The sequence below is a fragment of the Globicephala melas genome, chromosome 15 (assembly GCF_963455315.2).
Source record: "Globicephala melas chromosome 15, mGloMel1.2, whole genome shotgun sequence".
Lineage (NCBI taxonomy): Eukaryota > Metazoa > Chordata > Mammalia > Artiodactyla > Delphinidae > Globicephala > Globicephala melas.
In genome coordinates this window covers 72,785,481-72,799,096 of record NC_083328.1, presented here as the reverse complement: position 1 = coordinate 72,799,096, position 13,616 = coordinate 72,785,481, and the positions used below count along the sequence as shown (strand labels likewise).

General features: G+C 43.6%; 1 protein-coding gene across 5 annotated transcripts in view; it reads right to left on the bottom strand.

Annotated features, from left to right (window-relative positions):
• Positions 1-13,616, bottom strand: part of EYA2 (EYA transcriptional coactivator and phosphatase 2) — a 272,328-nt gene that overhangs the window by 89,548 nt on the left and 169,164 nt on the right. For all 5 annotated transcript variants that reach the window (XM_060284864.1, XM_060284859.1, XM_060284860.1 and 2 more), the window contains exons 6-7: positions 2,081-2,148; positions 406-583 (exon numbers count right to left, since the gene is read on the bottom strand). In XM_060284864.1, coding sequence (XP_060140847.1) covers positions 406-583; positions 2,081-2,148 — 246 coding nt within the window. The remainder of the gene's footprint in view (positions 1-405; positions 584-2,080; positions 2,149-13,616) is intronic.

The following is a 13,616-nucleotide window of genomic DNA, read 5'->3' as shown; positions in this document are numbered from 1 at the left end:
AGCAGATTTACGGAACGAATGAATGAATCCGTAGGCTGGCGAGTTAGTCGCACAGTGATGTACATCACCAAGGGGCCTGGATGTGGAGTCGTGTGTACCCTGTCTGAATGGGGCAGACATTACTCAGCTCCAGACAAGCACTGTGACTTAATAATGTGGACCTAGGGTGACCAGATCGTCTTTCAAGAGAAGGCAGACATTAGAATTTTTAGGTAAAAATCTGTAACTTTTAAACATGGGTGCAATTAAATACACACACACACACACACAAAGAAAAGCCAACAAAAGATGAAGTTAGCTCTTGGGTGACTGGTTCTTTACAGCTGGGACCTATGTCCAGTCCATACTTCATATAAGAGCTCAGACCACAGCCAGGAATGACCACACGACAGTGACTGTACTTACCGCCAAGCGACTCAGAACTCTGGCTGGGGACGTTGTGAGGTTCCTCCTGCAGGACGTAGGTGGACGTGGAGAGGGGAGAGGAGCAGATGCTGCCGGCCGGGACGTAAGGAGGGCTGTAGGACGAGCTGTAATACTGGGAGTACTGGCTCTGTGGGAAGCCGGGGTAGGAAGGATAGTCCTGGAGAGGGAAACCCACGAGGAAGGCTGTCAGGCTGATGTGGGTAAGGGGCCTCCCGGGCTGGGTCTGTTGTGCCTGTCCCTGTCTCCCCACTATTAAAATAAAAGCTCTATGAGGGCTTTTATAAAAATAAAAGCTCTAGGGGCTCTTTATAGAATAAAAGCTCTAGGGGCTTTCCCTAGAAGCAGACCTCCAAGACAAGGATTCAAGTGCAAGTAGCGGATTTGGGGCGTGAAGGAGAGACCAGCTGGGGAGTGGGGAAGCGAGACAGCAAAGGGGAGAAGGGAAGGCAGCCAGCACAGGGGCTTCTCCAGTGGGAACTGGAGCTGAATTCTACCAGGGAGATGCTAGGGTGGTAGAAAACACATCTCAGAAAGATCTCTCCCAAGGGGCAAGGGAGCTGGGGTATTTATATACCAAGTCCAGCCAGTCTTTGCTTGAGAGCTGCTCCCAGGGAACACTTAATTCCCTGGCACTTCCTGCCTGCTGTATACATTGATTCCAGAAAACACCCTTGGGCCCAGGGGTGCAGAGCCTGGCAGCTAGAGGTCAACAGGTGCACCCTGAGGGACATGCACATGGCCCTGACAGCATCCGTCTTGGTCACGGCTGTGCGGGGCACATATGGGCACTCAATAAATACTGGAAAAATTAGTGAACAAATGAATGAGTAGTAAAGACCACATACACATACCCCGGAGACTAGGTGACATTTTAGGTTCACGGTGGGGGAGGGGGTGTTGTGCAAACAGTGGCGCCTACACAGCATTAGGGATCCAGACTCTCCCATGAGGGAGTCCTGGAGATGAAAGCGAAGAATGCCGATCTTCTCTATCAAGCTTTGCTTAAACCGACCAGATCGTCCAGCTCCCCGACAACAGTCATTGTTTCAAATGTTCGGCCCCACCACAGAGCAGTGCTTCTCCACCCTGCAAGCAGCTCACGGAAGGTTCTTACAGGAAAGGTGCACCAATAGTGCACAGAGTTCCCGTCCACCTTTAGCGGGTTAATTCTTAATTCACTCTCTACGTGAAACCAAGAGACTCAGACTATTAGCCAGCATCCATCCATCTTCACAGTGCTGACTAAATTCAATCTAACAAGCATTTATAAAGCTCCCACTCTGTGTCGGGCACTCGACACTGGGACGCAGAGGCGAAGAAGATATAATTTCACCCTGGAGAAGCTTGGGGTCTGGTGAAAGACCACAGGTTATTGCATCCATCCATCCCAGATTCAACAGTCAATGGGTGTCTTAGACGCAGATCAAGATGGAACATATGACGCAGCCCATGTCATCTTGGAAATCTGCCAGCAATTCCAATTTCTCTGCCTCTACACTGTATCTTTCCAATGGCTGTTGGTACAGTCTGGCCCCTGTGTTCTCCAAATCCAGGGAATCAGAGACACGGTTTCTGGTAGGGCTCATAGGTACAAGGGGGTTCTCTGCGTACCTGGATTTAAAGGGACTATTTAAGGGTGGGGAGCTCTGCCTACCTGGTGCACAGTTCCAAAGCCAGCTGCGTTGGTCAGTCCATTTGCTCCTTGATAGATCCCTGCTGTGCCTGCAGGAAGGAGGGACAGATGAGGTTTTTTACAGTCAGAGAGGGACATGGAGGAGAAAGACACAGCAGAAAGGTGGGGTCTTTGAGGTCCTCCGACAGGTTGGGATGGAACCTGTGACTCTGGCAACCTCTCTGAACCTCAGTTCTCTCAACGAATTAATGAACAACGTGAATAATATTTTAATTAATAATAAATTAATAATATTAATGAATAAAATATAAATAACACCTTCAAAGGATTCTGGTGAGAAATAAATGAGAGTGCACCCAACACAGTTTCTGGTACTCGATAATTATGTTTTAAAACTTATTTATTTAAAAAAATTGTAAATGTACATAACATGAAATTTACCCTTTTAACCATTTTTTTAAAAAATTGAAGTATAGTTAATTTACAATGTTGTGTTAGTTTTAGGTGTACACCAAAATGATTCAGTTATACATATATGTATCTATTCTTTTTCAGATTATTTTCCATTATAGCTTATTACAAGATGTTGTATATAGTTCCCTGTGCTGTACAGTAGGACCTTGCTGTTTGTCTATTTTTTATCATTTTAACCACTTTTAAGTGTATTAAGTGGCCTTAAGTACAGTGGCATTAAGTACATTCACAACGTTGTGCAACCATCACCACCATCCATCTCTAGAACCTTTTTCATCTGGCAAAACTAGAACCACGTGCCCATTAAACAGTAAGTCCCATTTCACCCCCTCCCCTCGGCCCCTAGCAACCACCATTCTACTTTTTGTCTCTATGAATCTGGCTACCCCAGGGAACTCATATAAGTGGAGTCATACAGTATTTATCCTTTTGTGACTGGCTTATTTTACTTAGTATAATGTCTTCAAGGTTCATCCATGTTACAGCATGTGTCAGAATTTCCTTCCTTTTTAAGGCTGAATAGTATTTCATAGTGTATATATATCCCATTTTTGTTTATCCATTCATCTGCTGATGGCCACTGGTTTGCTCTTACCCTTTTGCTGTTGTGAATAATGTTGCTATGAACACAAGTATACAAATGTCTCTTTGAGACCCTGCTTTCAATTCTTTGGAGTATATACGCAGAAGTAGAATTGCTGGGTCATTTGGCAATTCTATTTTTAACTTTTTGAGGACCTGCCATACTGTTTTTCCACAGTGGTTGCATCATTTTACATTCCCACCAACAGTGAGCAAGGGTTCCAATTTCTCCACATCCTTGCCAACACTTATTTTCTGTTTTTTTTTTAAATTGTAGCCATTCTAAAGAGTGTAAGGTGGTAATAATTATGTTTTGAATTAAATGAATGAGTGTAATGACTTCTCCTCTTTGAGCTTCAGTTGTCCCACCTGTAAAATGGGGATAAAATTGATACTACTACTACTACTACTACTAGAAGATGCTACTTAGTGAATGAATGAGTAAATGAATGAATGAGTGTGGTGTCATTTCAGGTAGGGTGGTCAGGGAAGACCTCTGAGATGACATTTGAGCTGAGCCAGGAATAAGAGGAAGCCAGTGATGGAAACATCCTGGGGGAAGAGTATTCACAGACACTGAGGTCAAAGACCCTGAGGTAGGGATTAGCTTGACAGGTTAAAGAAAGAGCAAAAGGGTCAATGGAGCAGGAGCCCGGAGAAAGAAGAGGGCGGTGACAGCAATAACAGCAGTGAGCTCGTGTGTCAGGGCTTCTCACGGGGAAAGTGAGCGGAGAAAAAGGTTAAGTAGCGTGCTCAAGGCAACAGAGATAGTGAGTGACAGCCGCTGGGGCTGGAACCTGGGCAGTCTGGCTCAAGTCTGCGTTTCCAATGTGACTCGAATGTCGTTGCTGCTTCTTTTTAGAACTGTTTTTTGGGATATAATACTATACCATTATATGCTATACCATTTATATACTATACAATTCCTCCATTGTAAAAATGTCACTTTTTAAAGTAAATCGCTATAATTGTGCAGCCGTCACCACGATGCAGTTTTAGAACATTTCCATCACCCCCAAAGTTCCCTCTGCTTGTCTGCAGTCAACCTCCACTCCCATCCCCAGCCTCAGGCAGCAGTTGACCTGTTGCTTATTCTAGAGTTTGCCTTTTCTAGATATTTCTTAGAAACAGGATCATTACAACATAAATTTGTGTCTGGCCTCCTTCCCTTAGCATCACGCTTTAGAAGTTCATCCATGTTGTAATATGCGTTAGTAATGTATTCCTTTTTATTGCTGAATAGTATTCCATGCTATGGATGGACCACATCCCATTTTTGGCTATTATGGATAATGCTGCTGTAATTATTTGCATACAAGTCCCGTGTGGATATATGTTTCCATTTCTCTTGGGAGGATCCCTAGGAGTAAGATTGTGGAGTCATGTGGTAAGAGTATATTTCACTTTTTAAGAAATGGCCAAACTAAAAAGAAAACCCAAAACACAAAAAAACAAAACCCAAAAAAAGCCCAAACAAACAACAAAGGGAATTCCCTGGCAGTCCAGTGGTTAGGACTCTGCACTTTCACTGCTGAGGGCCCAGGTTCAATCCCCAGTCAGGGAAATAAGATCTTACAAGCTGTGTGGCACAGCCAAAAAAAAAAAAAAAAAAGAAATGACCAAACTGTCTTCCAACGTGTCAGTGCCATTCTCCATTCCTACCAGCAATGTGTGTTTTATATTCCCACCAGCAATGGAAGAGAGTTCCAGTTTTCCAGCACTTGGTATGTTCAGTCTTTGTGACTATAGCCATTCTAGTAGGTGTGCAGTGGTATCTCATTTTGGCTTTAAGTAGCGTTTCTCTAATGACTAACCATGTTGGGCATCTTTTCATGTGTTTATCAGTCATGCATCTTCTTTGATGAAGGTCCATTCAAATCTTTTTCCCACTAAAAAAAACGTTGGGCTTGTCCTCTTAATACTGAATTGTAAGAGTTCCTTATAGGTTCTGGAAACAAGTTCTTTATCAGACATATGATTTACAAATATTATCTCCCAGTCTGTAGCTTGTCTTTTCATTTTCTTAATGGTGTCTATTGAAAAGCAAAGCAAAAGTTTTAGTTACCAGTTTTTTATCATGAATCTTGCTTTTGCTGCCTAACCCAAGGTCATAAAGATTCTTTCTTCTAGAAATTTTATAGTTTTGGGTCTTACATTTAGGTCTATGATATAATGTAAGTTAATTTTTTTGTGTACAGTGTGAGGTAAGGGTCTAAATTAATCTTTTTGCATATGGCTATCCAGTTGTTCTAACACAACCGTAAAAATTTATCCTTTCCCTCACTGAATTACTTTAAAGCTTTATCAAAAATTAATTGACAATATACAGAATTGATAAACAACAAGGCTCTACTGTATAGCACAGGGAACTATATTCAACATCCTGTGATAAACCATAATGGAAAAGAATATGAAAAAGAATAGGTATATATATAACTGAGTCACTTTGCTGTACAGCAGAAATTAACACAACATTGTAAATCAACTATACTTCAATAAAATTTAAAAAATTAATTGACAATAGATGTGAGAGTTTATTTCTGGACTCTATTCTTTTCCACTGAGATATCTATCCTATACCAATTCCATCCTGTCTTTTTTATTAATTTTTATTTTATATCGGAGCACAGTTGATTAACAATGTTGTGTTACTTTCAGGTGTACAGCAAAGTGATTCAGTTATACATATACACGTATCTATTTTTTTCAAATTCTTTTCCCACTTAAGGGGGAACAGAATAATAACTTAGGTTACTACAGAATATTGAGCAGAGTTCCCTGTGCTATACAGTAGGTCCTTAATCCTGTCTTGATTCCTGTAGCTTTATAGCAAGTTTTGAAACCAGCTAGTGTAAGTTCTCTAACTTTGTTTTTCTTTTCCAAGATTGCTTTGGCTTCTCAGTATAATCTTGGCATTTACATATTAATTTTTGAATAAGCTTGTCAATTTCTCTTGGCCAGAAGAAAGTGGCACAACATGTTTCAAGCGTATCAACTCAGAATTCTATATCCTTCAGAAATGAAGGGAAATCAATATATTCTAGAATGAAGGAGATCTAAGAGAACTCGTCGTTATAGATCTACCCTGAAATAATGGATACAGGAAGTTCTTGAAAGAGATAGGAAATTTTAAAAATTAAAAAAAAAAAGGAATCTTGAAACATCAGGGAGGAAGAAAGAAAAAGAGTAAAAATACTGTATGGGTAAATAAAGTCTCTTCTCCAAGAGGTTATACCAGTAACTCAATATACTAGGTTCATAACAGTTTGCTATTAAATTTTAGGAATTACTTTTTCCAATGTGTTTTATAATTATATAAAACACTGAAATGGTTCTAAAGTCAAATTGACAAAATAAACTAACCATATCCTTATCCAGAGGTGAGGGGGATTACGTCCCAGGCACTGGGAAGGCAGTGGAGAGGTAAGCTGCCAGTAAGTGCTTTCACTGGGAGCCTGGGGGGCACAGGGAAGGATTCCGAAATGCCAGCTGGTGAGGGGTGGAGCCAGGGAAGGCTTCCTGGAGGAAATGACGTCTAAACTAATCTCTGGAGGATGAGTAGGAGTGAGCCAGGTGAAGAGAGCAAGAACCAGGAACACCGCCACACCTGGGCAGCCCCTCCTGATCTCCATTATGTGTGTAACAGAGAAGAGCAAAATCTGACTCCATGTTGGATCTGTTTCTTTTACTGTAACCTTTGCTTTTCGTTGCTTTTGTTATTATAATCTGCCTCAGGGAACCCTGCCCCTCTGCCTGAATACGAAACTAAAGGGTCTTTGTTCAGTTCATAGGGAGAGAATCTGACCCTGCCTACCTGTGAATGGCTGCAGAAAAGAAGAAATTAACACATCCCCTCGCCAATACTGGCCAAGCCAGGAGATATTTTGCAAGACTAATGGTCTTTTTACTTTACTTTCTCACCTTCTCCCTGCTCTCTCTGTTCTATGAAAGAAACTGGCATCCAGACCCCAATAAGATGGTTTTTGGGGACACTAGTCTGCCATCTTCTCCGTCTGCCGGCTTTCCGAATAAAGTCGCTATTCCTTGCCTCAACACCTTGTCTCCCGATTTATTGGTCTGTCGTGTGGCAAGCAGAGTGAGCTTGGACTCAGTAACACATGGAGGCCTATCTAAGACATAGAAACCAGAGAATTTGTCCACACTAGTATGGCATGATGTGCTGGAATCCCATTCATTCCTCAATGGCCTGTCCAGACACCACATCTGGCAGAAAGTCTAGGCCAGCCTATTCCATTCAAGGTCATTTTTGGGGTCCTGGTTACCATGGCAACTCAACCTGCTAAATCACAGGAACATGCCTGCCTTAGGAAGTCACTTCTGGATGCAGTGTTTTCTCTCCTGATTTCTCTTTTCTTTTATGGCAACCTTCTGAATAACGATATAAGGCAGGTTTGGAAATAAACAGGCCACAGTCTTGTCCCTTGGTATTCTTTCTCCAAAATGGCCTCTTTTTTGTTTTCATTTTATGACCCAGGGGCATGAGAAGAATGGACAGCTGGCCAAACTGCAGTGTGCTGAGGGCAGTCCCAGAACCCCTGCAGTGAGAGAGCCCTCCCATACCAGAAAGGACACTGGGGAAGGGGGCACGTGGTCCCAGAAATCTCGTGCCACGCATGTGGTTTGCAAATGGACCCACCTGGAGCTGCAGTGTTAAACGCTGACCTCTTGCCTCCATCTGGCTGGTGGAAGGCCTGGTGAGGGCTGGGGAAGGCAAGGACGAGATGAGGAAAACATCCTCTCTTAAGGTGATGATGGTGGCAGCTCCTGCTAGGGGCCCCTCCAAAATCCATTCATTCCTTCTCTCTCATATTAATAGAATCTCTGCTTTCAGGCTGCGCACATGGCCAATTAGAATAAGCACTACATTTCCCAGCTTCCCTTGTGGCTGGTGTGGCTATGTGATGAGTTCTAGAGAAGGGCAGAGGGATAAGTAATGTGTGTGCAACTTCCTGGTTGTGCCCTTAAAGGGCAGAGGCAGGTTCTTCCTTTCCTGGGAATGCAGCTATCTTGGACCACAGAGCTGAGCAACTAGACATAGGAGCTTGGACCCCTGCCACCTTTGCAGACCAGAACCATCACATCAGTTTGGACTTTTAGGTGAGAAAGAAATGTCCTTCTTTCTTATTGAAGACATTGTAATTTTGTGTGTCATATCAGCTTTTTCTTTGGTTGACTGGTTTTCTTGGGTTTTAAGTAAAAATAGACTTTCACTGCCTGGCTCAGTAAAACAATTTTTTTTTTAGAAATATTTGTTTTTTTCATTAAAATATTTATTTATTTATTTGGCTGTGTTGGGTCTTAGTTATGGCATGCAGGATCTTTGTTGTGGCATGCGGGATCTTTGTTACGGCACACAGTCTTCTCTAGTTGTGGTGCAGGGGCTCCAGAGCGTGCGGGCTCAGCAGCTGTGGTGTGTAGGCTCTAGAGCTCAAGGGCTTAGTTGCCCCGCAGCAAGCGGGATCTTAGTTCCCCAACCAAGGATAGAACCTGCGTCCCCTGCATTGGAAGGCAGATTCTTAACCACTGGACCACTAGGGAAGTCCCTCAGTAAAACGATTTTTAAGTGGATGGTCATTCATTCATTCAACAATCATTTCCAAGTGATGTACCAAATATTATTGTGTCAGGCACTTTTCTAGTACAGTAAGCAAGGGTTGACACGTTCGGAGAGGACAGACAGAACACTGCTGAGTGAAGAGATACACAAGGAGTTGAGATAATTCCAGACAGATCGAAACACAGCGATGCATGAGCGCAGCCTTACTGGAATGTGGACTGAGGACTGGGGCCTGCCCACAACTGGTAATTACCAGCTGGTGATGAGATAAATACAAAAATTGAGAGCCAGTGTGTAGAACTGTCTGCTGAATCTGATAATAAAAAATCAGGGCTTATAATTTGCATCTTTAAGTTCTATTGTTTCTCAATCTTTTTTTCATTATTGCCACTCCTCTTCCCCCCACCCTTTTTAGATTCCTCCAATCTCCCCTCCCTCTATAAAACTTTAATATTACAGATATACTACATATCTGTTTATATCTTATACTTTACTATGTTTATTTTAATATATATTTAATACTTAATATATATTTATATTTAAATACTTATATAGGTGTGCTTAACACAAAAAGAGGAAGATGTTTTTGCCGCCCTGAGAACCAATTTTTGTCCCCTTTGGGTTCTACCTTCCCCATCGAGAATGGATGTTCTAGTGATTCATTTTCATTGTGTTTTACACTAAATTAAGGAAAAAACCCTGGTCCTTCACCCCAGAGAGTATGTGAAGTACTGGGTGATACAGCACCTGGAGGTGGCCCTCTGTATAAAGTAAAGACATTCCCAGAATTGGATGCTGTTACATATAGTGACCTGTTTAATGCTGCTGTTCACCCTCCACGGTAGAAATTGTTATTCGGTTTACAGAAACTCAGTGTTGGAAGAGTTCCATGGCTTGCCCAACTACATCTGAGCTGAAAACTGCTGCTCCTTCACATCTACTAGGTTGACCATAAAAAAACCCCCAAAACACAAAGCAGAAAATAACAAGAGTTGGCGAGGCTGTGAAGAAATCTGAAGCCTTGTACATTATTGGTGGGAATATAAAATGGTGAAGCCACTGTGGAAAAGTCTGAAGATGCCTCACACAGTTAAACATAGAGTTACTATATGATCCAGCAATTCCACTCCTGGGTGTGTGTCCCAAAGTACGGAAAACAGGTGTTCAAACAAAAACTTGTTCTACTTGTTCTATTCTCAATTGCCAAAAGGTGGAAACAACCCAATGTCCATCAACTGATGAAAGAATAAACAAAATGTGGCATATCTATTCAATGGAATATTATTCAGCTCTAAGAAGGAATGAAGTACATGCTAAAACATGGATGAATCTCAAAAACATTATGCTAAGTGGAAGAAGCCATACACCAAAGGCCACATATTCTACGATCCGATTTATATGAAATGTCCAGAAGAGGCAAATCCATCGATACAGAAAGTAGATTAGTGGTTGCCAGCGGCTTGTGGGGAAGGGGGAATTGGGATGGAGAGCTTCATGGGTATGGAGTTTCCTTTTGGGGTGAGGAAAATGTCTTGGAATTAGATAGAGGTGGTGGTTGCCCAACATTGTGAATGCACTAAACACCACTGAACTGTATGCTTTAAAATGGTCAATGGTTTAATTCTAAGTTATGTGAATAGCTCAGTTAAAAAGAAAACAAAACTGCTGCTTCTGCTACCTCCCAATATTGTCTCTACAGCCCATCTCCCAGGCAGCAGTAAAGAAAGGAAGGGTACAGAGGGGCCCAGAAACATGATGACACCCGCCTCGGCCACAGCCCTGGACACTCCCCACCTTGAGCCCTGAGAGAAGAGGTGATATCTGAGTCTCATTCCTTCCACCCACCCCGATTGCAGGGAGAAATTCTTGTCCCTACCCTCCTTGGGACCAACCTCGTGTTCCCTTTTCATGTTTCCTTTCCCTTTGTTGGCAGTATTATGGCTCCATCATAACCAGGCTGCCAAGATTCTCCGCAGAAGGTTCCTCTGAACGAAGGTCAGACAAGCTGGTCCCACCCCCCAGGCAACTCGCACCACGTTCTGAGATCATCAGACAGCTCTCGCACGCAGGGGCCGCTTACAATATGGGTGAGATCTGGGATCTTTCAAATGTTGTCAGTCCAAAAAGATCCGTCCTTCCTTTATTACAGCTGTCAAGAGGAGAACCGGGTTCCCTTAGTTACACTCTGTGTAAACCGGAAAGCGAACATGTTTAGGGTGTGATTCTTACACACGATACTGAGCCTTCTTGCTTGCCCAAGTTAACTGCATAAAAGAGCTGGTGCCTGCTTGTGATACGGGAGACCTCCCCGCAAACCTGGCACCAGATGTGCAATCCAGAGGGCACTTCGGAGTGGCCTGTGACATTCCAGAGAAGATTCTACATGGTGGATTAGGCAATCAGAAATCATATCAAATCAAATCAAATCAAATCATATGTTTAATGGAGAGATACAAAAGAAAATGCGGAGAGGTGTGAACTTCCTGGGTGTTTCTCCTCAACTTTCGCACTGAGAAAGCGCTCCTGAGGTGTATCTGACGTGGATGCTTTAATTCCACTCTTCCTTCCTCCACCGGGTAGCTCTCACCACGCAATCACAAGGGACAGGTGGAAAGCAAATCCGGGTTCAGAGGGGGAAGGCAAGCATGTCAGGGCCACGCTCTGATCCACTTTGGGACTTCTCCTCCCAGATGGCCACACCAGGGTCATGGACCCTGACACTGGATGCACAGCATGGGCAGAAGAAGAAGAAAGATGTAGCAGAAATGAGTTATCTCGGCTCTTCTGATCCAACGTGTAGGTTCCAGAGTCCGGGGGGATTTGACATGCAGGCTAATGCTTCTTGAACTCTCTGTAAAGGACTGGTTTTTAAAGGCCTAACCTTTGGGGGAAGAAGATGTGACAATTCATGGTGTGATTTGACAGCTCCAAAACTGCTCTACACCCTGTGCTAGGAGACGAGTCTACGATCACGTGCTTGAATGCTGGGGCAATAGCGAATCACTGTGAAAGTTTCTCACTCCAGTCCCGTATTTATGTTATTACAGGCCAGCAAGTTTGTGGACTGACCCCACTTGGCAGGCCAACTAAGAATGAGGTTGAGGTAGGTAAGAAATAGAAGGAAAGAAGGCTTTTCTCCAGGTGTGGGGCGGAGGGGGGAAGGGGATGCAATTCTCCTGGTTAGAGAAACGGGGCAGAGCGAGAGGGAAGGGAAAAGAGTGAGTGGAGCAGGAGAATGAGGATGAGTGGGAGTCGGGGGGCAGAGGGATTCTATTCTCTGCACCCGCCTACAGCTGCCGAGAAAGCAGCGAGACCCCCGAATCAGAAGTGGCTGTGTGTGCTGAGTCTAAGGTTGGCAGCACTCAAAACCTTACAGGCCCAGCAGGGGAAGGAGGCCAGAGGAGTTGGTGCAGACACCATGAAAAATGGTGACTGACCTACAGTTTTGGTGTCGGGGAACAAGAGGGGGTGGTGTGGACTGTGGCAAACTGGAATATGCACAGTTTCCATCTAAGAGGGTAGCAGTTTGTGACAGACGCCATTTGGTTCCCCAGGAAGCACTCCCAATTCCTTTCTGCCTGGCAGCTTCAGGACGGCCATGAAATCTAGCTCTGGCCAAGGGGGCTTCTGGGAGAGACTTTTCTTTTGTTCCTCTGCTGGATCCTCCCCTGGATTATGTGAGGATGTAATGTCTGGAGTTACAGCAGCCATCTTGGAACAGGAGGTCACAAACATAAAAGCAAAAAGCCCACATGCTAAAACAGAAGGAGTAAAAGGATGAAAAGAACTTGGTCCTTGAAGATAAAATTGAGCTGACAAACAACCTTGGGGGTCTAGACTTGCTAAATACACAGTAAGTACCATTATGGTTTAAGCTGGTGGGAGTTGGGCTTTTTGTTCCTTGCAGCCCAAAGCATTCCTAACTGATACAATACTACTTAGCTCCAGCTGACCCCTGTCACCTAGAAATGTGAGTCGAATGTAGCCAGGGCTTCTAATTTTTCCAAACAAGTCAGAAATCTGGATTTGTATATAAAATGTCCCAATTTTTAAATATAGGCAACAAAGTAGTTGGACAAAACAAAAACAAAACAAAATAAAACAAACAAAAACATGATTGCAGGGTGGGTGAGGCCTATGGGTTTTCAGTTTGTGATCTCTGGTCTAGGAAGACAGAGCAATAAAAGATTCCTGTGCCCACGATGTGGCAAAGACACAGGGATGAAGAGCCCCAGACCCAAAAGGGCCACATGGACCAAGACAGTGGACGACCCAGCAGCAGCCTGGGCCCCAGTGATGGAAGACGGGATGGGACCCTGCTCCCACAGCACACTGGCACTAGGTAAGATTCTGGAACCATGGTCAAAATTCTGGAGAGTTTGGGGAAAGCCCTGAAACACTAAGATGAAACGTTCTTACCAGCCCAGGGGAACGGTGGCTCAAAATACAAATCCTGTTGACAGGCTGAAAATAAAGTCAGTTCTATTTTTTTAAGCCCCTTAAGCTTGCAGACTGAGATCTATACCTGCTATACAAGGGACCGAGGAATTCTTTATGTCCCTGGAACCATGCCTCCACCAACGTCAGAGAATCTGTGTGGACAGCATCCTCTTTTGCCATCCTGCAAAATTGATGAGTTCATTCAAGTCCATCGCACCTTTTCCTCATGAGTGCACCCAAGATTTCTCTTTTTAAAAATTTGTTTCCGGCCACTCTCTGTCACTCCACAGGTGTGTGTTTGTGCATATACTTTTGTTTCTGTGTTCTTGCAAAAAGCGCACTAGTGTTTTGTGGGCAGGTATAATTTCTGTAAATTCTGTGTGCTGCATTTCTCAGCTTTTTTCACCCAGCGTTAGGTTCTTACCTTTGTGACTGTGGGTACATCTTGCCTGTCGTGCTGGCAGCTGCCCAGCCCTCCCTCGT